Source organism: Nuphar pumila, chromosome 4, assembly GCF_984573655.1.
Source record: "Nuphar pumila chromosome 4, dmNupPumi1.hap1.1, whole genome shotgun sequence".
Classification (NCBI taxonomy): Eukaryota; Viridiplantae; Streptophyta; class Magnoliopsida; order Nymphaeales; family Nymphaeaceae; genus Nuphar; species Nuphar pumila.
Window position 1 is genome coordinate 146,443,934 of NC_143252.1, and position 24,569 is coordinate 146,468,502.

Sequence of the window (24,569 nt, forward strand, 5' to 3'; positions counted from 1 at the left end):
GGCTCCACTAGCTGTTGGAGCCCCTCTCCAACGGTTAGAATTCTAACCGTTGGAGAGGCTCAACAGCTAGTGTTGAGCCCCCTCCAAGTTGACTTTGAGTCAACAAAAAGAAAAAAATAAAAAATGAAGAGAAAAAAGAAAAAGAAGAAAAAGTAAAAATACAAAAAATATTACAACATATTCATAATTATGAATATGCGCAAAAGGAAGGGAAATGACTAAAATACCCTTGTAGGTTCTACAAGAAAAAAAGGAAACATATATATTTACATATATATATATATAAAGATAGATACATATACATATATACATCATGTATATGTGTATATGTATCTCTCTTTATATATATATATATGTAAATATTTACATAAGAGAGATACATTTTAACACCCTCCCTCAAACTTAGAGCACAATGACCGAAAGTTTGCTAAGGAGAAAGTTGAATCTTGAAGAGCAAAGCGCCTTGGTGAAGAAATCTGCCAACTGATATTCTGAAGTCACATAAGGAAGATCGATGACTTTTTGTAGATATGCCTCTCTGACATAATGGTAGTCCATCTCAATATGCTTTGTTCGCTCATGAAAAGTGTGATTCTTAGCAATATAGATTGCACTCTTATTATCACAACACAACTTTGTGGGTTCTTGAATTGGAATTCCCATGTCTTGCAGCAACTGATGAATCCAGACAATCTCCATAGTTGTAGAAGCTATGGCTCGATATTCTGCTTCGGTGGACGATAGAGACACCTTCTGTTGTTTCTTACATCTCCATGAGATCAGGGATTCACCTAAAAAAATGCAAAAGCCTGTAGTGGAGTGACGATTATTTGGGTCACCTCCCCAATCAGAGTCAATATATGCAATTAAATTTAACTCAGAAGATGAGGAAAGGAAAACTCCCTTGTTTAAAGTTCTCTTTATGTATCTGACAACTCGGAGAACAACACTCATATGAACGGATGTAGGAGCATGCTGAAATTGGCTTGCAGTATGCACGGCATGAGAGATGTCCGGCCTTGTGATGCTAAGATACATTAGAGATTCCACAAGTTTTCGGTAGGGAGTAGGATCCTCCAAAGGTTTTCCATCATCGATCTTCATTTTTTATCCCACAATTTCAGGGGTCTCACAGATTTTATCATCAGTAATACCTGGTCTGTCAAGAATCTCACAAGCAAGTTTAGTTTGAGACAAAAAAATAGCCTCTATGAGAGTAGGCTACCTCGATACCAAGAAAGTAAGTCAGATACCCCAAGTCTGACATTTCAAACCTTTCTTTTAAAGTGGTTTTAATGTTTCTGATGCCCTTTATGTCACTACCTGTTATCAACATATCATCAACATACAACAGTAAAATCACAATTCCTGCATCAGACTTTTTGACGAACAGAGCAGTGTCAGTGTAGCATGAGGTAATACCATCTTGAACCATCACATCATTAAATCGATCATACCAAGCTTTAGGGGCTTGTTTTAAACCATAAAGCGCTTTTTGCAAACGAAGGACTTTCCCCTTTGGTACGTTCATACCAGGAGGAGCATCCATGTAGACTTCTTCATTAAGGTCCCCATTTAAAAAGGCATTTTTAACATTCATTTGGTAAATATTCCATTTTTTAATAGATGCAATGGTGATCAAACACCTTACAGTAACCATTCGTGCAACTGGAGCAAAGGTTTCTTCGTAATCGATGTCGTATTCTTGACTATATCCTTTTGTGACAAGACGGGTTTTATATCTTTCGAGAGTGTCATCACTCTTGGTTTTGACTTTAAAAACCCATCTACATCCTATTGTTTTCTTTCCTTTTGGAAGACATTGAAAAACCCACGTTTTGGCTTTGTTGAGGGCTCTAAGTTCGTTGGCCATGGCATCCCTCCACTCTATCATTTTCTTAGCTTCTTTAAAATTTATAGGTTCTTGATATGAGTGAATGGCACTAAGACATGCCCTATGCTTTGGAGAAAAAGACTCATAGGATATAAATCTAGAAGGATTTTTCCTAGATCTTTCAGTTCTTCGAGAGTGGTTGGAAGATTCACTAAGGTCACTATATTTCTCTATTGCACTTCTAAAAGTGCTTTTATCTCTATGTGTATAGGTAATTGGTTCATTTATCATTTCTTCTTCATCATGAATGGTTTGAGGAATACTTTCACTTATATCCTCATTCTCATTCAATTCATCATCGCTAAAAAAATCTTCATTTCTAAATAATAGTTCAAACAAAAAAGAGTAATCGGCATTATCTTCATGAGTTTTGTGTTCTTTAAAACCACTTATGTTTTCTAAAAAGGTTACATTTCTTAAAACATATAGTTTATCATTTTTAATATCATAACACCTAAAACCTTTTTGTGTTTCCGAATATCCCAAAAACGCACAAGGAATAACTTTGGGAGATAATTTATCATTTTTATCGGTGAGAACAAAACATTTACAACCAAAAATTCTTAACCTATTGTAATCGGGTTCTTTTTTATACAAGATTTCATATGGAGATATTTGATTCAAGTTTTTGGATGAAAGCCGGTTTATGAGATAAACCGATGCAAGAGCCGCTTCAGCCCACAATCTTTTTGAAATTTTTTGAGAAATGAGCAAAGTTCTTGTAGTTTCAATTATGTGTCTATGTTTTCGTTCGGCCAACCCATTTTGTTGAGGAGTTTTGGGACAAGACCTTTGATGAACAATCCCATTATTTTCAATATAACTTTTGAAATCATTTGAGAGATATTCTCCCCCGGAATCGGTTCTAAGAATTTCTAATTTACTATTGAATTGATTTTGTATTAACATGTGAAAAACCTTAAAAGTAGAGAAAACATCATGTTTATGTTTGAGGAGGTATATCCAACTATACCTTGAGAAATCATCCACATAAATAACATAATACGAAAAACCTCCCTTAGACACAACGGGTGTCGGTCCCCAAACATCCGAATGCACAATTTCAAAAGGCTTAGTTGAAAACATAGTTCTTTGTCCAAAAGGTAAGCTTCTCATTTTACCAAGAATACAATCATTACAATTGAAATTGTCTTTACATAAAGTTTTAGCAAAATGTAAATAAGAAAGCTTGACAATATTTGGATGCCCAAGGCGTTTATGCCAAACATTTATATCTTTATGTTGGGCAACATTACAAAAAGAGGTTTTTGGAATTTGAAGAAATTCCATGAGATAAAGATCTCCCTTCCTAGAGCCTTCCCCAATCAACTTCCCGGACCGGCGATCCTGTATCCAACATTTATTTGATGAGAATTTGATATCACACCCATGATCCAATAGTTGAGAGACGAAAAGCAAATTTAAATTTAGTTTTGGTATAAATCTAACTTTAAGAATAGAAAAACCTTGTCTTTCAAAATCACCAATTCCTTTTATTTCAAGAGAAGCCCCATCCGCGGTAGAAACAAAAGAGGGTGACAAATTTTTTGAGTATTTAGAAAGTGCAAAAACATTTGGAGTCATATGAAAGGATGCACCCGAGTCTAAGAGCCAAAGAGTCTTACCGAGAGGAGAGAAGGTGGTCATGGCGGCTCCGAAAACTGATCCCTTGAGGAGTGGTTGAAGAGCTTCCATGATTTGATTGAGAGACAAAGTAGCATGGTTGGAAGTTGATGGACCTTCCTCCATGGTTGATTGGAAAGTAGTAGACATAGCCACCATCTTCTTCCATTTAGGGCATACCGGTTTAATGTGACCCGGTTCTTTGCAAAAATGGCATATGATCTTACTATAATCTCTTCTTCCATAATGCCCATCATTTTCTCTTCCTCCTTGATTTTCGTTAAAATGTGGGGGTTTATAGGTTTTAATATTATTCCCCGATCTTGAGATGGCATAAGCACCCTCATCCTCATCTTTAGAGGGAACGGCCAACACACTTAGATTGGTTTTATTCATTCCCAATTTAGTTTCTTCTCCACTTAATTTGGTAAGCACATCTTCTAATGGAGGAGAAGAGAAAGAAGACAAGAGAGAGGATCTAGTTTGTTCAAACTCGGGTCTAAGCCCATTTAAAAAGTTAAAGAAATGATCATCTTCTAATTGTTTGGCCCTCAATTCAATAGCCTCACCACTCCATTTAGGTTCTTGGAGAGCAAGCTCATCCCAAATAGTGGATAACTCGGCGAAATATTCTCTAACAGACATTTCTCTTTGTTGAAGGGTTAAAGCCTTCTTTTGGAGATAGTATTTATGGGACAAATCTCTTGAAGTATACATTCTTTCAAGATATTCCCATACTTTATATGCCTTTTTGAACTTTAGAATGTTGGCATTAATTTTGGTCTCAACCGAAGAGAAGAACCATGAGAGTATTTTGTAATTTTTCATTTCCCACTCTTCATGCTTCTTATTGTAATCTTCAAAAGCCTTTTCTCTTTCTTCTCCCTCCAGAACCTTGATCTCCCCTCTCTCAAGGATAGTAATTTTAGGTTCGGGTTCGGGAATAGTTCCTTGAACATATCCCCAAAGACCCTTTCCTTTTATATGGGCCTCCATATTCCCGGCCCATACATGATAATTCGTTTCATTTAATTTGAAGATAAGAGAGAAGTGTGAATCCTTTTCGCACATTAGAGAGGATACAAAGAGAAATAAATGTGTACCACAATGCAAAATGAGTCCCTTCTTGATGTAGAAAGCTTCTAAAATATAGAATGAAGGACCGAGTCTTCACTCCAACCACCACAACTTAATGACACGCTTTACGAGGTACTCCAACGAAGAGAAAAATACACGATCTTCTTTTCCTTTAAGCCTAGCTTTGATACAATGTGAAAATATCTCAAAAAAGAGATAAAGTGTGCGATAAGCACAACACCACCAATGTGCACAAATGCACAAGAACACTTAGAACAAATGTACACGAAGGTACAATAAAGAAACTCAAATGCACAAAGGCATACAAAATATAAAGAATTTTATTGAGAAGAATGGAGAACAAAAGCTCCAAGAAGTGAGTTTTACAAAGGGGGAACTCCCCTATTTATAAGAAGCAAGGAGCCTTGGAGGGGCTCCACTAGCTGTTGGAGCCCCTCCAACGGTTAGAATTCTAACCGTTGGAGAGGCTCAACAGCTAGTGTTGAGCCCCCTCCAAGTTGACTTTGAGTCAACAAAAAGAAAATAATAAAAAATGAAGAGAAAAAAGAAAAAGAAGAAAAAGTAAAAATACAAAAAATATTACAACATATGCATAATTACGAATATGCGCAAAAGGAAGGAAAATGACTAAAATACCCTTGCAGGTTCTACAAGAAAAAAAGGAAACATATATATTTACATATATATATATAAAGATAGATACATATACATATATACATCATGTATATATGTATATGTATCTCTCTTTATATATATATATATATATATATATATGTAAATATTTACATAAGAGAGATACATTTTAACAGCTTTGTCATGCCTTCCTCACTTGCCTACTTTTGACGATCTTCAAGCGAAACTTCTCCAGCATGAGATGATTATGAAACAAAGAGCAGAAGGAAATGAATCAGTTCGTTCTCATTCAGTTTTGGTAATGGACACTTCTGTCGGTTTTGGACGAGGAAATGGAAGGCATCAAGGAGGCAGAGGCCGCGGACGTTTTGGGCAGAAAGGTTGTGGTATCTTGCCTACACCTAATATTTCTGGTGTTTTTAATACAGAGAATCAGAGGAGAGTGTCCACTTGTTTCTTATGTAACAAAAGAGGACATGTGAAAGTTGATTGTTGGTTTAATCTACAAAATAGAGGAAAAATAAACAAAATTGAAAATAAGTCAGCTACTACTGTGGACACGAAAGCGCCATCTACAGATATGCAACAACTTTTGTTATCAGCATTGTCACAGATGACGATCAAGCAAAATGAACAAGGCGAGTGGTATGTTGATTCCGGCGCTGTCACTCATGTTACGGGTAATGTCGGTAAGTTAGCTCACTTATTGCCTTATTCTGAAAAAGGTAGTATAGTTACGGGAGATGAAACTTATCACTCCATTAGTCATACTGGCAGTGCACATATCCCTATGTCAGAGTCCTCACTTCACTTGTCCAATGTTCTCCTTGCTCCTAATATTAAAAAGAACATTGTTTCTGTAGCTAAACTTGTTGACGATATGAATTCTTCCGTCGAATTTACTCCCTCTTTTGTTTATGTTAAGGATCTACGAACGAAGGAGACGTTCGCTAAGGGGGAGCGACAAGGAAACATGTACGTCTTCAAGGAGATTCCCTTAATGTCTTTACCTTCAGCCCCAGTCCTCCAGTTGAAGTCGTTCAAGCATTCTTCAGTGTCTTCGCCTTCAGAGTCTTTGTTTTTCCCTTCGTTGGAAGTTTTTAATTCATCTCATTATAATAAGCCAGATATTTGGTACAGTCGTTTGGGCCATTGTAGTCGGGGCTTCATTGAAAGTCTTGTATCTGATGGTCTTCTTCCAGAGTCTAGTTTATGTTCATTTTTAGATAATAATAAATGTTCCTCATGCGAACTCTGCAAAAGCCATGTTCTTCCGTTTCATATTATTAATAAAAGGGCTTCAAAGCCATTTGAGATTATTTGTTCCGATGTTTGGGGACCCGCACCTATTCCTTCTCTTTCCGGTAGTCGCTACTATGTTATCTTTATTGATTCTTATTCCCGTTATACTTGGATATATTTCTTGAAACATAAGCATGAAGTTTTTCAACTATTTCGGGAATTCCATTTGATGGTCAAAACAAAGTTTTCCTATGATATTGTGCATTTACAATGTGATGGTGGGGGCGAGTATTCATCAAACGAGTTTATTGCCTTTCTTCGAGATAAAGGAATAAGTCGACAGGTTTCTTGCCCTCGTACCCCTAAACAAAATGGGGTTGCAGAAAGGAAACACAGGCATATTGTCGAGAGTGCGATGAGCATGTTACATGATAGCAATATGCCCGTTAGTCTCTGGACAAAAGTTTTTCATACATCTGTTCATGTCATAAATCGTCTTCCTATGGCACTTTTGGATCAGCACTCTCCATATTATACTTTATTTGGGCAACATCCCTCTTATGATGAGTTGCGTGTTTTTGGTTGTGTATGTTATGTACATATTGATTCATCTTTGCGAAATACGTTTTAGGATAAGGCCGTTAAGTGCAGATTTGTTGGGTATGCAGATGAATACAAAGGCTATCGATGCTATGATCCTACTACAAAACGTATTAGGACCTCTAGGAATGTTGTTTTTGATGAACAAAATTTTCGCGTTGCCATCTCGAGAAGTAGAGGTATATGATGTAATAAAATGGTGGTCTTCAACAAATGCACAAATAACTCACAAACAAGTGTCTATTGGAGACACTACAAGCATGACCCTTGAAAGGGTATAAAGGGAAGAACACTTGAAAAATAAATAATACTTTATTCATGAACAAAATGCTTAAGAAGCATGGTTCTTTACATTGAAGGGGTTCACCCCTATATATACAAAAAAATGGGAGAGAGAGGAGAGCTCATTTTGAGCTCTTCAAAAAGAGACGTTGGATTCCAACGTCTCTTAATATAGCTGTTGGACTACAGTCCAACAGCATTTATTATTATAGCTGTTGGACTATAGTCCAACAGCATTTATTATAGCTGTTGGACTACAGTCCAACAGCTACTTGCACCTGGATCAAAATATCTAGTTTCTATTGAACTAGATGCTAAAAAAGAAAATAAAAAATAGAAAAATAAAATAATAAAAGAAAATATAATAATATTAAATAATATATATATTGCAATTTACATTTTAACACTCCCCTTCAAACTTACGGTACAATGAGCGAAAGTTTGTCTAAGAGGAAGTGAAATCTGGGAGCAGCGAGAGGCTTGGTGAAGAAGTCTGCTAATTGATATTCTGATGTAACATATGGCAAATCAATGGTTCCATGTAAGTATTCCTCTCTGACATAGTGACAGTCCATCTCAATGTGTTTAGTGCGCTCATGGAATGTCCGGTTGCTTGCAATGTAGATCGCACTTTTGTTGTCACAACACATCTTTGAAGCTTGCGTTGCTTTAGCTCCCATATCCGCTAGCAATCGTCTGAGCCAAACAACCTCCATAGTGGTGGTTGTCATGGCTCTGTATTCAGCTTCGGTGGAGGAAAGAGAGACTTTCTGCTGCTTCTTGCACCTCCACGAAATTAAGGTTTCACCTAGGAACACACAAAAACCAGTAGTTGAGTGTCTATTATTGGGATCACCTCCCCAGTCAGCATCAGTATATGCAATTAAATTTAATGAAGATGAAGCAGACAAGAAGAGTCCTCGTGAAAGAGAGGATTTTAAGTATCTAATAATACGCAAAATCGCTCCCATGTGCACGGAGGTGGGAGCATGCTAAAACTGACTGACTGTATGAACCGCATGAGTTATATCTGGCCTAGTAATGGAAAGATAAGAAAGAGCTCCAACAAGTTGTCTATAAGGAGTAGGATCATCAAGAAGTTCTCCATCATCAATTTTCATTTTAACATTGACAACTTCTGAAGTGTCTACTTTCTTATCATCTGTAATTCCAGACCTAGAAACGCTATCAAGAGCAAATTTAGATTAAGATATCAAATACCCCCGAGGGAAATAAGCAACTTCAATGCCTAAAAAATATCTTAATAAACCTAAGTCAGTCATTTCAAAGTGAGTTTTAAGAAGAGATTTGATATTTGCAACTCCCTGTTTGTCGCCTCCGGTGATGATCATATCGTCCACATAGAGAAGAAGAATAATGATGCCTGCATCAGATTTCTTAACAAACAAAACAGTGTCAGTTAAACAAGGTTGAAAACCAATATCAAGCATAACATGACTAAATCGGTCATACCAGGCTTTTGGAGCCTGTTTAAGACCATAAAGAGCTTTTTCTAGACGAAGAGCTTTACCCTTAGGGATACTAATACCAGGTGGGGCTTCCATGTATACTTCTTCAACTGCCACCTACCTCATTAATAGGATGCCATCTTCCTCATTAAAGAATACAACTTCAATAGAAAAGCTTGTTAATTTAACTCCAGATTATTCTAGATTAAGAGTCTTTGGATGCAAATGTTTTGTTTTCACCAACAGAAATGATAAACTCTCTCCTCGTGCAATCCCATGTGCCTTTTTAGGATATGCTGTTGGAACTTGATTTGCAATTAGCAATGTCCTAGTAATTTCCATAATGTGCCGATGTTTGCGTTCGGCTAGGCCATTCTGTTGTGGAGTGTGTGGACATGATCTTTGATGTGTAATACCATTTAAATTGAGATAGTCTTTGAATTCGTTGGACATAAATTCTCCCCCTGAATCAGTGCGAAAAACAGAAATATCATTTTGAAACTTAATTTTAACCATTTTATGAAATATTTGGAAGTTATCAAAGACATCAGATTTATGTTTAAGAAAATAAATCCAAGTATGTCTAGAAAAGTCATCAACAAAAATGACATAATATGTATAACCACCTTTGGAAATAACTGGTGTGGGGCCCCAAACATCCGAATGTATTAACTCAAGTGGTTGTGAGGAAACAAAAGTTCTACTAAGAAATGGTAACCTTTTCATTTTGCCAAGAATGCAGTCTTTACAAGAAAAATTTTCAGAATTACAAAATTTTTCCAAACTTGGAAAATATTGAATTTTAGACATATGAGGATGGCCAAGCCTTTTGTGCCATAAATCCAATTCTAATTTCTGAATATTATAACAAAATGCATTCTTGGGTAATTCCAAAAAGTCTATGTAATAAAGTCCTCCTTCTCTATGGCCTTCCCCAATCAGCTTCCCTGACTGGCGATCCTGTACCCAACAACCATGAGAAGAGAAGGAGATATTACATCCATAATCAGATATTTGCGAGACAGATAAGAGATTCAAATTAAGTTTAGGGATATATCTAACTTCTGGGATAAAAAATCTTTTGGATTTTTGAAGATTTTCAAAACATCCTATTCCTTTTACTTCGAGAGATGTGCCATCGGCTGTAAAAACCTTTGACACACTTGAGTTATTTTTAAGACATTCGGATAGACTATTAACATTTGGGGTCATATGAAAAGAAGCACCAGAATCTAAAAGCCAAGGAAAGTTACCTGGACCGGAGAAAGATGCAACTGCCGCTCCAGTTGAGGCTTCAGTTGAGGAGGATACCCCTTTGAGAAGAGGTTGAAGGATTTCCATCAGTTGAGCCATAGACACAGGTGCATCTTGATCTTTTGACTCAGATTCAACAGATGCAACTCTTTTTTCTCTCTTCTTTTTAACTTTGGACATTGAGGCCTATAGTGCCCCGGTTCATGACAATGATGACAAATAACTTTTCTTTTATCAAAGTCGTCGTTTTGCCTTCCAAAATGAGGCGGCTTGTAAGTACGAGTATGGAGTCATCATCAACTTTTGGAGTACTTTTTCTAAGTCTATTTTCCTCCATAGTGAGTTCTTCTATAGTATCAACAATAGAAGGAATTTTTCCACGATGTAAAAGGGCTGATTTGGTGGATTCAAACTCCGGCCTTAGACCATTCACAAATTGATAGAAATGTTCCATATCGAGTTGCTTTTGGCGAAGCTCGATGTCTTCGGCACAATGCCATTTGGGCTCAAGAAAAGCCAACTCTTCCCAAAGTTCGGACAACTCATTATAATATTCTCGAATAGTTTTATCTTTTTGAGTCATTGTCCGAACTTTATCTTGTAAATTGCATACATGTGCAATATCTTTAAGGGAATACATGTTTTTGAGGTATTCCCAAGCCTTATCGGCATGCTCAAACTTAGCTAGACTAGAGCATTTTTTAATGTCAATGCTATTGATGAGCCATGACATAATTTTTGCATGCCCTATCCTCCATTCTTTCCATTTCTTTTCATAAGTGGCTAACGCCTTACTCTTCTCTTCTTCCGTTAGAGGAACCTCTTTATCACCCTCTTTCTTGGTAAGAGATAGTTTAGGTTCCAAATCGGAACCATCCACTATACCCCATAAACCTTTTCCCCAAATGTGGTGCTTCATAATCGAAGCCCACATTACATAGTATCATTTAGCTTCATAGGAAAGATGGTGATCTTATCATTGTCATCCATCTTTTACAAGGGTAAGAGAGGAATAAATAGGAGGAGAGAGAGAGAAAAATAAAAAGAAAAGAAAAAGAGTAGACAAAGGAATAAGAGAGGATACAAAACCAATTTTTTTTTTAGCACAAGTTCGCCTTTCTTCAAACAAATCTTCTTGAGCCAAGAACAAGGTGATGAAACACCTTTTGTAAATGTGGCACGAAAATCGAGACAGAAGCACTTCAAGATCTAAGGATTTCGTAGCTCTGATACCATCTAATAAAATGGTGGTCTTCAACAAATGCACAAATAACTCACAAACAAGTGTCTATTGGAGACACTACAAGCATGACCCTTGAAAGGGTACAAAGGGAAGAACACTTGAAAAATAAATAATACTTTATTCATGAACAAAATGCTTAAGAAGCATGGTTCTTTACATTGAAGGGGTTCACCCCTATATATACAAAAAAATGGGAGAGAGAGGAGAGCTCATTTTGAGCTCTCCAAAAAGAGATGTTGGATTCCAACATCTCTTAATATAGCTGTTGGACTACAGTCCAACAGCATTTATTATTATAGCTGTTGGACTATAGTCCAACAGCATTTATTATAGCTGTTGGACTACAGTCCAATAGCTACTTGCACAGTCAAGTTCCAACAGGAACTTGACTGGATCAAAATATCTAGTTTCTATTGAACTAGATGCTAAAAAAGAAAATAAAAAATAGAAAAATAAAATAATAAAAGAAAATATAATAATATTAAAATATATATATATATATATTGCAGCTTACATTTTAACAAAATATCTAGTTTCCATGGATGAGCGCAGATCTTTTTGCTAATACAGGAGAAACATGTCAGGCGAATTGTACTTCCTTTGGCTTGAGCAAGGGGTTGGATGACTCACAGATGTGTGTTGAACCATCTCCAGTAAAACCACCCCCAGTAGAACGCTTCTTTGGACAGATATACACTAGACGGGACAAAAATATAAAGCAGAGGAATGTGGAAAGCATCGCTAATAATATGGCTCAAAGGCCGTCACGCATTAGGCATCCTATTCAACGATGGGTGAGTTATGAGACCTTTTCTCTTGATTTCCAGTTGTTTATGTCTCAGCTCACAAAACAGGATGAACCCACTTGTTTTAATCAAGCTCTTCAATCTCGTCATTGGACTGAAGCTATGAATGAAGAAATAGAAGCACTTCATGAGTGCCAGACTTGGGAAATAGTACATCGGCCAGAAGGAAAGAATGTAGTTGGCTCAAAATGGGTTTATAAAACAAAGTATAAGCCTGAAGAAAGTATTGACAGATATAAAGCGCGACTTGTTGCTCGGGGATTCACACAACAATATGGTGAAGATTACGATGAAACTTTTAGTCCAGTAGTCAAAATGGGTACAATTCGTATCATCATATCCCTAGCAGTCGACCAAGGATGGAGGCTTAGCCAGATAGATGTTAAAAATGCATTCTTGCATGGAACTTTAAAGGAAGAAGTGTATATGGAGCAACCTCCTGGTTATGCCGAAAAGGATCCTACTGCCTGGGTGTGCAAACTAAGGAAATCTCTGTATGGGTTGAAACAGGCGTCCCATTCTTGGTTTGAAAGTTTCTCTATGCAAATTCAAAGCTATGGTTTTAGAAGATGCTCTCTGGATCACTCGCTCTTTATTTACCAAAAGACAGGCATCGTTATACTTCTTCTTATATATGTTGATGACATTGTGATCACTGGGAGCTCAGATAATCATGTGCAAGACATGAAGCAGTTTTTAATGAAAACTTTCAAGATGAAAGATTTAGGGGAGTTGAAGTACTTCCTTGGTGTGGAAGTTGACTGGCAACAAGACACATTGACACTCATGCAACAAAAATACACTTTTGATCTTCTAGAAAGAGCCGGGATGATGAATTGCAAACCAGTCAGCACTCCGAGTGTATTACATCAAAGGTTGAGCTCTGAAGATGGTCATCTTTGTGTCAACCCAACAACGTATAGAAGCCTTGTGGGGATGCTACAGTACTTCACCTTTACCAGACCTGATATAGTTTATGTTGTCAATCAGGTATCACAGTTTATCCATGCTCCAACGAAAGGTCATATGAAAGTTGTGAAGCGCATTCTACGATATTTAAAAGGAACTATAGGAGATAGACTTGTTTATCGCAAGAACGATAACCTGCATAGAGGGCATGAACTCATCACTTATACAGACGCAGATTGGGTAGGGGATCCAGATGAGAGACGATCTGTCTCTGGATATTGTGTATATATTGGACACAATTTAGTGTTCTGGAGCAGCAGAAAACAAAAGGCAGTGGCACGGTCGAGTACAGAGGCTGAATACAGGTCGATGGTTGCAGGCACGGCAGACTCTACATGAATTAGACACTTATTGAGTGATCTTGGAGAGACAATTATTCGATCATTTCTTCTATGTGACAATCAAAGCACAATAAACATTACATGTAATCCTATTCAGCATAGCAGAACGAAGCACATTGAGATTGATCAACATTTTATACGGCATAAAGTCGAGATGAAGGAGATAGAACTACGTCATGTTCGAACAGAAGATCAAGTGGCAGACTTGTTTACCAAGGGGTTAACAGGACATCAATTTTGGCTATTGAAGAGCAAGTTGTACATGCTCCAAGACCACGTACAACTTGAAGGAGGGTGTTAAAATATGATATGCGTATGGATCTGGATCCAGATCCATACGCACGTTATGTTTTAACACATGCTCAATGCCATTTCATTAATGGCATTCCTGTAATTTTTCTATTATCTCAGCTATTGTATTTTTACCTATTTATAAAGTTTAGGGCTGGGAGGTTGGGTTAACGTGCGCCGCCCCCAGCCATTGTGAATCTCCCTCCTCTCTCTCTCTCTCTTTTCTTATTTTCTGCAGCGAAGGTTGAACCCCACACAGAATCTTATAACTAGGAGCATCATATATCATTTCATCATCACTAGAAATATCATCATTTCTAGATAACAATTTAAAAAAAAAAAGAATAATCCATATTATCTCCATGAGGTTCATATTCTTCAAAATCACTAACATTTTCTAAAAAGATTACATTTCTAGAAACATATAATTTATCATTTTTAACATCACAACATTTAAAACTTTTTTGTATTTCGGAATATCCAAGAAATGCACAAGAAATAGTTTTTGGTGAAAGTTTATCATTTTTGTCGGTAAGAACAAAACATTTGCATAAAAAACTCTTAACCTATTATAGTCGGGGGGGGGGTTATATATAATTTCAAAATGTGAGATTTTATTTAAATTTTTTGAGGGAAGACGATTTATAAGATAAACGAATGCAAGAGCCGCCTTGGCCCAAAATCTTTTAGGGTTTTTTTGAGAGATAAGCAAGGTTCTAGTGGTTTCAACTATGTGTCTATATTTTCTTTCGGCTAAACCATTTTGTTGAGGTGTTTTGGGATAAGATTTTTTATGAACAATTTCATTCATCTCAAGATAGTTTTTAAATTCATTTGAAAAATATTCACCTCCAGAGTCAGTTCTAAGAATCTTTAAGTTATCATTAAATTGATTTTTAATCATGTGATAGGTCTTGAATAACACAAACACCTCATGTTTATGCTTAAGAAAATATATCCAACAATAGCTAGAGTAGTCATCAACAAAAATGACATACTAAGATAATCCCCCTTTAGATATAACGGGTGTCGGTCCCCATACCTACACCAGCATGTAAAGTTACTGGATTTTGAAAGATCCAGTGCCGGAGCACTCGCTGAAGGAGCTCGATGTCTATGCTCGATTCTCAACTCTCAAGAATGAGAGCGAAGTGAAGAAAAAAATCAAAAGTGAAGAAGAGAGGAAGAAATTAAGAGAGAAGTAGAGGAGATAAGAGAACTAGAGTCAAGAGAGAATTTGATTCATTTCCATCATAATGATTTTGGCACCAACTATGGGTTTATAATTTTATTGTAACACCTCGATCCGGGGCCCTCTAGAGTCCAGGTCCGGTTGGTATTACTTCTCAGATAGAAAGCACAAACATGGCTAATTTTTTTTTCTAATAAACTCATTTTTCTTGACAAAATTCATCATTCATAACATACACAAATAATAATTACATGAATGTTCAATGACAAGAAATAAAACTAACAAGTACTCAGTTGCAAAGTCGGAGTTGTTGATCACATCCTGCCTGCACTAGTGTGCCTGAAACCTATAAGTAAAAAATATTTATAAGCAATAAATGACTTTAACTTATAATTGTAGTAAACTCTAAGCCCCTAATCAAAGTTTAGTTTTCAACAAAACACATAAGTTTTGTATGTTTTAAATTTTTCCCTTAACTCTCTCAATCTAACACTCACTCACAGCAGACTATAACACTAGGTCGGTTATACCGATCATAGTTGTCTATGGGTGTAGCAACCCGCGTAGAACACCTCAATTTTATAATGTTAGTCAGACTATGAACCATCAACTCTCAGTGATCCCCGAATCACCAGGCACTGCAGTGAAACAACAAGGAGGACTCCACCGGTAGCTAGTCAGGAGGTCACGCTCAAACTCGGCATGGTTCATGCTACATCCTAACCATAATGACTTTCAACCATCCATAGTTGTCTAGAGTCCAGAAAATTGTGTGAATATAAAACCCTAAGTCATATCTTAGGTTCATTACCTTGAACCTTACTCTCAAGCTCGTGTTTCACTCGTTCTCTCACGAGTGTCATCGTTAAATAATCACGATGGATCTCATTTTCAATCTCAAAATGGCATTAGGGTTCACACTTTCTAAGTTTGTATCATACTATGCATGCAACGAGGTAGAATCTCTATGTTGTTAAATTACCGGCAGCCCACTCTCCATAGTGGCTGCAAACCAGGTAGTTATTTTCATGCATCGCCACTTTCGGGATTTAAGGATTAAACAAGCCAATCTCAATATAAATTCAAATGACATGACCAGATTCAAGGGACTCAAGACTAATTATAATCTCATCACAATGCATGTTATTCAAAGATTATAACATAAATATGTTATCATAAAACAATCTCTTTCTAATATACATGGCATATCACAATTGGCGTGTGCATATAATCATCTCAATTCAATTAACTAATGCATGATCATTCTATGCATATCATGTTCACACTCAAGAGCTACATCTCTAAACATGCTAATATACAATCAACAATAATAATATGCAACGCAATATAATTTATTCACATATAAGATTACTTATAATGTCCCTTACCTCGAATACGAATGTTGTACTCTGATCGCAATCGAGTCTCAAGTGGTTCTAACAATAGAATCTGATCATCACATAAGCATGTTCATATTAATACACATACCTTATTTATATTTTAACAAAATTATCAAAATACCCCTCTCTAGTTGACTCGTCAAACCTCGATTTGTGTGCCCTTGATTTGACCAGATCCATAAAACAAGAAAACTCTCCTCTACGATATGAGTCCAACACACCAAACCTCACTCAATTCTGAGTTCAGAGTGCAAAGTTATACATATTTTACTTAATCAAATATTGGGTACACATAAGGGTAATTTAGTCATTTCAACTCTTATGATTTGATCTAATTCATCCTAAGTCAAAAATAGGTTCGGTCTGAGTTTAGAGTACTAGGTTTACTAAACCTAGTCTCCACCCAACTAGGTTTAGTTTAAAAACTCAATTGGATTCTTAAAGATTCATAATAAATTATAAATTGGATCCGGTTCTGATTTGGATCCATAACTGTTAGACCGGATCCAGACCCAGTTCTGATCTTGATCCAAAACTGATCCAGCTAGCTATGGGTTGGATCCAGATCCAGCTACATATTTGATCTAGAACTGTCTCAAAATGGATCCAGATCCAGTTCTAACCTAGATCCATTACTGTTACATCTACTCCATACTAGATCCAAACCCAATTTTTTGTGTCTAGATCTGGTTCAACTTGAATCATTCCAGATCGAATTGGACCCGAATCCGATCTGATCCAAATCAAACCAGTTCCAAACAGGGAACTAAGACCCTGTCAGACCCGACGATCAGAACCGGTTCGGTCAACCAAGTAGAGTTCAAAACAATTGACTAGACTTGATCTGGACTGAACCAGACTGAATCGGTCTTGGTTAGACACGACCCGGTTTGGTCGACTGATTTTTTTTTTAGTTGGTTCAGTCTGGGTCGCACCCAGACCGACCCAGGACTCGACAGACTAGGTATAAGGCAGAAGGGGCACAACTCCTTCCCGACCTCCCTCCCCCTCTGCTGCAGAAGTTGCCGACAACCTGCCAACCCTCTCTCTCTCTTTGCAACAATGCCGGCAGTCATGGCTGACGGCCTTCTAAAAGAAAAAGGAACAAAATGGGGAGGACGAACAGAGAAAAAGGGCATACCTGCCAATGGCTCCTCTCAGCGGCGTGTTTCGGTAACCTCCTCCCACTCTTTGCAACTCTTCTCCTCTCGATTCCCTCTTCTCGTGGGCACAGAGATTCACCGTGAGGTGGTGAGGATAAACCTCACCCTCCCACCCGATGATCGTAGGGGGTGAGGTTTATCCTAACCCCCCTCCCATGACCCCCTTCCTACGACGAGTGAGGGGAAGGTAAAAAAAAACAATCAAAGGGGTATATAGACCCATATGCGAATCTCAGATATGGGTCTACAATGCATGCAATGAAGTACCTTAGCCCACCACATACACCACAAATGTGTGTAAATGAAATGAAAAATAACCAAGGCACTAAAGGTTGGAACCAGCGGAGCACACCCTAAGGCCATGCATACTAGTACTAGGCTAGCCAGGTCCTAACATCTTGCTCATCTTTGAATTTCTCACTTTGCCAGACACATTAATCGAGTGGCACCAATTAATGCCAAAAATGAGAACCAATGAAAATCTTTCACATTCACTAATGAAACAGAAGATCAATTCTAGATGGCAACAGGATAAGCAGCATTTGTCACACGGACACAGCAGAAAGGAACCGGATATGTCATTCCAAGTGATTTCCCATCAAGAGTGGGTCTTATAGTACGATATGAGTGTAAAAGAGAGCATCTCTATGACATAGGTAGACATGCTTGAGGGAAAGCTCACCTAAAATATAGTAACAAAACCAGCAGCCTGAGGTTCAACATGGTTTCTTGTGAATCGCCTACTTAAAATGAAAACCAAACAGCATTTTTGAAGCTTAAATGCAACTTTGGTGATCCATCGTTATTATTTAATGAAGTAAAAACTGTAGATATACTTCACCTGGACTAACCTTGATAACAAAAAAATGCCAGTCACAGTCATGATTAAGGAAAAACCTTAGAAAGATTCATATCTCCCACTGAGTGTTTGAATTGTTGCATGGAACACTGCTAGCATTCAAGCTAATAGAGTTGTCAGCATAATTTTTCGTAATTAAAACCTACAAGTGTTCAAATGAAATGTGTCAAAATGAACATATGAGCTAGCAAAACTTTAGTTAAACAGTATGCATTAAAAACATCTACCAAGTGAAAGAAATCATTAATTTCCAAAACAAATACACAGCATGCATGATGCCATTTCAAACCAGCTTTAGTTTTCAATATTACCACATCTTTGAACCATCATTTAATTTTCCTAGCTATTCCAATGAATTCGATTGCACCCCAAAACAAGCTACAAAGGGACACAATCAACCAATCCACATTAAGTGTAAAACAGATCCTCATATTTTCGCTAAACAAGCCCATGTTTCACCTGGTAGGTCATGTTCTTTGTCAGAGGAGCCCATTCACAAGCAATTCTTTTCCTTATGAGCTCTGGATCAGCTGCTGGTGGAAGGCGAACATCAAAACCAGCCTCTGCCTCTGAGGGTTGCAAATTCATAACAAAACCCTGTGCAAACAATATTCACTAACATGAATAGCGTTAAACCCATAAAAAGGCATAAGATGAAACCAGTCTGTCTTACATAAAAATTCCAATTGCTGGGAACTTCAGAAAAGATATGTCACTAGAAAATGGGATCTTGTATTTTTATATAGTAAAGGCCTCCAAGAACTCATGCTATTAACAGCTTTACTAGTAAGACAAGAAAAAAAACAGTGTTCCCAAAAGTGACCTTAAGAAACTCATGCATTAAAACATCTTAAGTATATTTAAAATGAGTGTTCCACTCCTTAACCATTACATGCATAATGTGCCACCATCCACAAATCCCACCCAAGCAAAGAGCAGAAAAGGTGTTACCAGTACTGGACCTCCATCCTTAAGAATGGGTAGTTATCCATGCCCTCAAATCAAAGGAGGAAATTTTGATTCGTAATAAAAAATCTGTTGGTCTAGGTGCATAGTTTCACAATAAACAATCTGTTTCCCTAGTCTCAGAGATTCTTAAGCTACTTTCTCAGTATTTCCATGGAACTGAAATCATAGGATTTATGACCAAACATAAAAAAATGGATCAACTGGCTTGAGTAATGGGATTCTGCATAAAAATATACAGGTCCTAGCCTTGCCAAGGCAGGTAAAAATGGTTAGCATACTTCTGGGTGATTTTGATTGCATAAAGCTTGAAATAAATGGTTAAAAAACAAAAGATCTTGAAAAAATTGGTCAACACTCACAAAAATTTTCTCAACAGTATAATAATTAGTCAAAAGTGAGAGATGTTATGGTATGCATATACATATATGTATATGTATATATGTATACATATCCATATATGTATATGTATGTTTAAATATATGTTGTAAACCCGAAATACCCATCAAGGGTATTTCGGTACTTTCATTGTAATAGGCGTCAGCCCAATAGTGGCTGACAACCCTTTTTATTTTCTTTTTATTTTTATTTCATTTTCTGCATTTTTGTCCTTTTCATTTTTTGGTTTTTGGGTTATTGGGAGCAGCTCCAATATGACTGATGGAGCTGCTCCCAACGGTCAGAATTCTGACCGTTTTCTGACCGTTGGGAGCAGCCCAACAGTCACATTGGGCTGCCCCAACAGCCCCCTCTCTTGTTCTATAAATTGGCCTTGAAGGCCTTGTATTTCTTAACACTCTCTTGAGTGAATATATGCAATATTAATTTGCTAGACCCTTGTGCGAGTGATTCGGTGATTCAATCAAGCATTCCACTTGATTGAAAGTGTGTTCATGCATGTGTATCGGATTCAATCCACTTCATTACATGGTATCAAAGCTTTGGTGTTTTAAAGGACGTTGGTTAGAAAGAAGGTCGTGATCAAAAGGAGGGTCTTGAACTTGAAAAAATTTTGATCGTTGCATCAGGAAGCGGGCCATTTCCAAAAAGGCCTTGTATCACTTTCTTATTCTTTCTTCCACTCTTTTTCATCTTCTCTTGTTTTTATTTCCGCTTGTTTTAAATGAAGAATGAAAGGGAAGTAATTGTCTCCATTCCCATACACCTAAATGATACCAACTATGTGATGTGGGCATCCATAGTAAAACATAAGATATGAGAAAAAGGGCTTTAGGGGTTGGTTGACGGCACCGACAAGGAGCCTAAGCTTATCCTTACAAAGTTGAAAAATGAAAAAGAAATTGCGCTTGAAGGAGAGGAAATGGTTAAAGTCGTTTCCGAATATGTGGGTCATTCCAAAATTATTAGATGGCTCATCAATAGTGTGGACATTCACAAATGTTCTAGTTTGTCAAAGTTTGACTTTGCTAGTGATGCTTGAAAATATCTTAAAGACATATATATTCTTAAGGATATTGCGCATATATATAACATCCAAAATAAAGTAAGGACAATGACTCAAGGGGAGATGAGCATAAGAAAATACTACAATGTTCTCTCTCCTTTGGGATGAATTGGCTCTTCTTGAGCCGAAGTAGCATTTCCCACAAGATGTTGAGCTCCGCGAAAATCAAATCAAAGTGGAGCATTTTTATCGATTCATAAATGGGCTTAGGCCCGAATTTGAAGGAACTAAGTCTACTTTACTTCATAAAGGAGGGGTTCCTTCCATAGTCGAGACACTTGAAGAATTAACTATGGAAGAGAATAGGTTGAAAAGGCCATCCACTTCTAAGGATGAAGAATCTGTGTTTGCTATGTCAAAGCCCGAAAGTCATACAAAGAGTTATAAACCACCTCATTTTGTAAGAAATGAGAATGAAAGAAACCCCAACAAATAAGAAAAAAAGAGTGATCATGAGTCAAAGAAAGGTGAAAAAATTATTTGCTACCATTGCTATGAACCGGGACACATCAAACATTTGTGTCCCAAAAGAAAGAAATAGGATTATAAAGAAGATAAAAGAGTGACTTCGGTGGAAAGGAGTGAAGTAAACGACTCCAAATGCATTGGTTCGCTCTCCTTAGCTCAATTGATGGAAGCATTGCAACCTATGTTCAAAACTCAACCTTCCTCGTATTCGGGAGCAGCTGTATCGACAAGTGACAAGCATGGTAAGACCTCTTAGATGTTAGATTTCAGTGCTTCATTGCATATGACCCCTAATGAGTCTATATTGTCCAAATGCAAGTTTAACTCAAATGATTCTTGTGTTTCCACGGTCGATGGCACCGCTTTAAAAATTAAAAGTTTTGGTATTTATCAAAAAACACCTATATTTCACATACCAAATATTAAATTAGTACCAAAATTAAATTTAAACCTCCTATCAGTTTCTCAAATTGCGGACTATGGTTGCAAAATAGTTTTCTCATCTAATGATTGTCTAATACAGAATCTCCAGTCTGGGAAGCCGATTGGGCAAGGCCATAGAAAAGGAGACCTCTATGTTATGGACAATCTTGAATTGCCAAAACAACCTTTTTGTAATTTTGTGGAAAAAAAAGATGTAAGAATTTGGCACAAAAGACTAGAACATCCTAGTGTGACTAAATTACAATTATTTTCATTTCTTTCAAATTGTAAAAGAGAAAATTTTGTATGTGAAGATTGCATTCTTGGCAAAATGAAGTCTTTACCTTTTGAAACAAGACATTTTATAACTATGAATCCATTTGAACTTGTGCATTCGAATGTATGGGGACTTGCACCAATCATATCCAAAGGAGGCGTTTCTTATTATGTTGTATTTGTGGATGATTATAGCATACACTCTTGGATATTCTTTTTAAAACACAAATCTGAAGTATTTTATTGTTTTAAAAAATTTCATAGTTATATACAAAACCAATTTAAAACCAATATCCAAATTTTTAGAACTGATTTTGGGGGAGAATTTGTGTCAAAAATCAAATGGAATTGTACATCAAAAATCATGTCCCTATACCCCTCAACAAAATGTTCCAAATTTTGTTGAAAGAAAGCATAGGCACATTATTGAAACCACTAGAACTCTTCTAGTGTCTAAAAATGTTCCAAATTTTTTTTTGGCTGAAGCTGCCCTTATGGCAGTCTACTTGATTAATAAAATGCCTTCAAAAAATATTGAAAACATTTTTCCTATTGAAAAACTTTGTAAAATATCTCTCGATTACAAAAGATTAAGGGTTTTCAAGAGTAAATGCTTTGTTCTTACCAACAAAAATGATAAACTCTCCCCTAAAGTCATTCCTTGTGTGTTTTGGGGTTATGCCGAAAACCAAAAAGGATATAGGTATTATGACATTGAAAGAAATAAGTTATATGTTTCTAGAAATGTTACGTTTCTTAAAAATGAAAGAGGGTTTACCAAAGATAATATTCAAGAAAGTTGTGATTATTCGTTCCTCTTTGACCTTGTCAATTACAAAAGTGAATATATTCATGAGAGTCAAAACATTCATAATACAAGCCTATAAGATGGGAAAAAAAACTCTAGAGAAAACCCTCAAATGCTTCTAAAAGCATTAAGGAATAACAAGGGAGTGAGGCTCTATTTATAGAGCCTCACTCCACCACATGGGAGGCAGTCCAGCTCTTTGGACTGCCTTCCAACAGTCATTATTATGACTGTTGGGTGGCAGTCCAACGTCTAGTTGGACTGCTGCCCAACGGTCATATTTTGACTGTTGTGCACAACAATCATATTTTTGACTGTTGTGCCTAAGCTGTACAGTTTATTTATTATAATGTTAAATTACATTTCAGTCCCTAGTAGACTATACTATATGATAAAAGACAAAAATACCCTTATCAGGTATTTGGATACAATTTTATTTTTAACAATTTATAAGATTTTGAAAATTTTGGGGTGTTCACAGATGCCCCTCTTTGCTACTAAGTCGGTTGAAAGCCGAGATTAGTGGCAAAGAAAACACTCCAAATTTTGAAAAAAATGCCCCAGTCAGCAGATCTGAGCTAGGTATGGAAGAATTATTTTGAAAACACGGCTTCTCAGGCTTAATACCTTATCCTGAATGGCTTTGGGGAGACAAAATCCTCGAAAATGATATGACTGAATAGCAAAAATGAGAAAATCGTGATGGGACTTTGGGCAAAGATCCTGAAATGATGCAAGGTAAGAATTTTGATCAAGTGTCATAGGTGAGACAAGATCAGCCTTTTGGAATGATTCAGGTTTAGTCGTTAACCTGGATGGGACGAAGATATCTCAAGATAACCTGAATGGGGGAATGAATATATGAGGACCTTGATGGGACATTTTTGAGAAAATGCCTCATGAGATGAAGCTCAAGTAGGACCCTATCCTGGATGGATATACAAAACATGGATTCCTCGATGGGAAGAACCATGATGAGACTGAAAGAAAACACTGTAATAAAAAGAGGTGGAAGCACCAATAGAGCAAAAGTCATTCTTTAAGAGTGACCACTAGAGCCACGAACACAAACACCAAATGTGCACACACAAAACTCTCAAATATAGAAAATGACTTAAAGTCATAAGTTGGATATTATTGAAGAAAGGAAGAGAATGGTGAAAAACCCATACAACAAGAGAAGAACACCTCCTCTATTTATAGAGGAGGGAGGCTCAAAAAAGGGACCACAAGGGGGCTCCCTTGTAGTCGTTGGGAGCCCCAACGATCAGAAATCTGACCGTTGGGGCCCCAACGACTACAAGAGTGGGGCCCCTTGTGGTCTTACAAAAAGACAAAAATAAAAAAGGAAAAAGTAAAAAAGGAAAAAGAAAAAAGTAAAAAACAAAAAATACATTTGCAGTTTTACAAGAATACCCCTATCGGGTATTTCACTAAAAGAGAAACAGTATATATATACATATATGTATATATATACTTATATATATACGGATGTATATATATATAAGTATATGTATATATATATACACATATTTTAACACGCCCCCTCAAACTTTACGGGGAGAAGACCGAAAGTTTGCTAAGAAGAAACATAAATCGCGGAGTTGGGAGCGCCTTGGTGAAGAAGTCAGCTAGTTGATACTTTGAAGTAACATATGGTAATGAGATAGTCCCTCTGAGGTATTCATCTCGAACATAATGGCAATCCATTTCGATATGCTTGGTCCGCTCATGAAAGGTGTGATTGCTGGCAATGTATATCGCACTTTTGTTATCACAACAGAGCTTGGTGGGAGTAGAAATG

The 24,569-nt window shown here is 36.9% G+C and overlaps 1 protein-coding gene across 1 annotated transcript in view; it reads right to left on the reverse strand.

Annotated features, from left to right (window-relative positions):
* The window catches only part of LOC149841552 (uncharacterized), a 72,437-nt gene that overhangs the window by 41,102 nt on the left and 6,766 nt on the right, over window positions 1-24,569 (reverse strand). Inside the window, exon 2 of the mRNA XM_090003908.1 lies at window positions 18,819-18,956. Within this exon, the coding sequence (XP_089860034.1) occupies window positions 18,819-18,956 (138 nt within the window). The remainder of the gene's footprint in view (window positions 1-18,818; window positions 18,957-24,569) is intronic.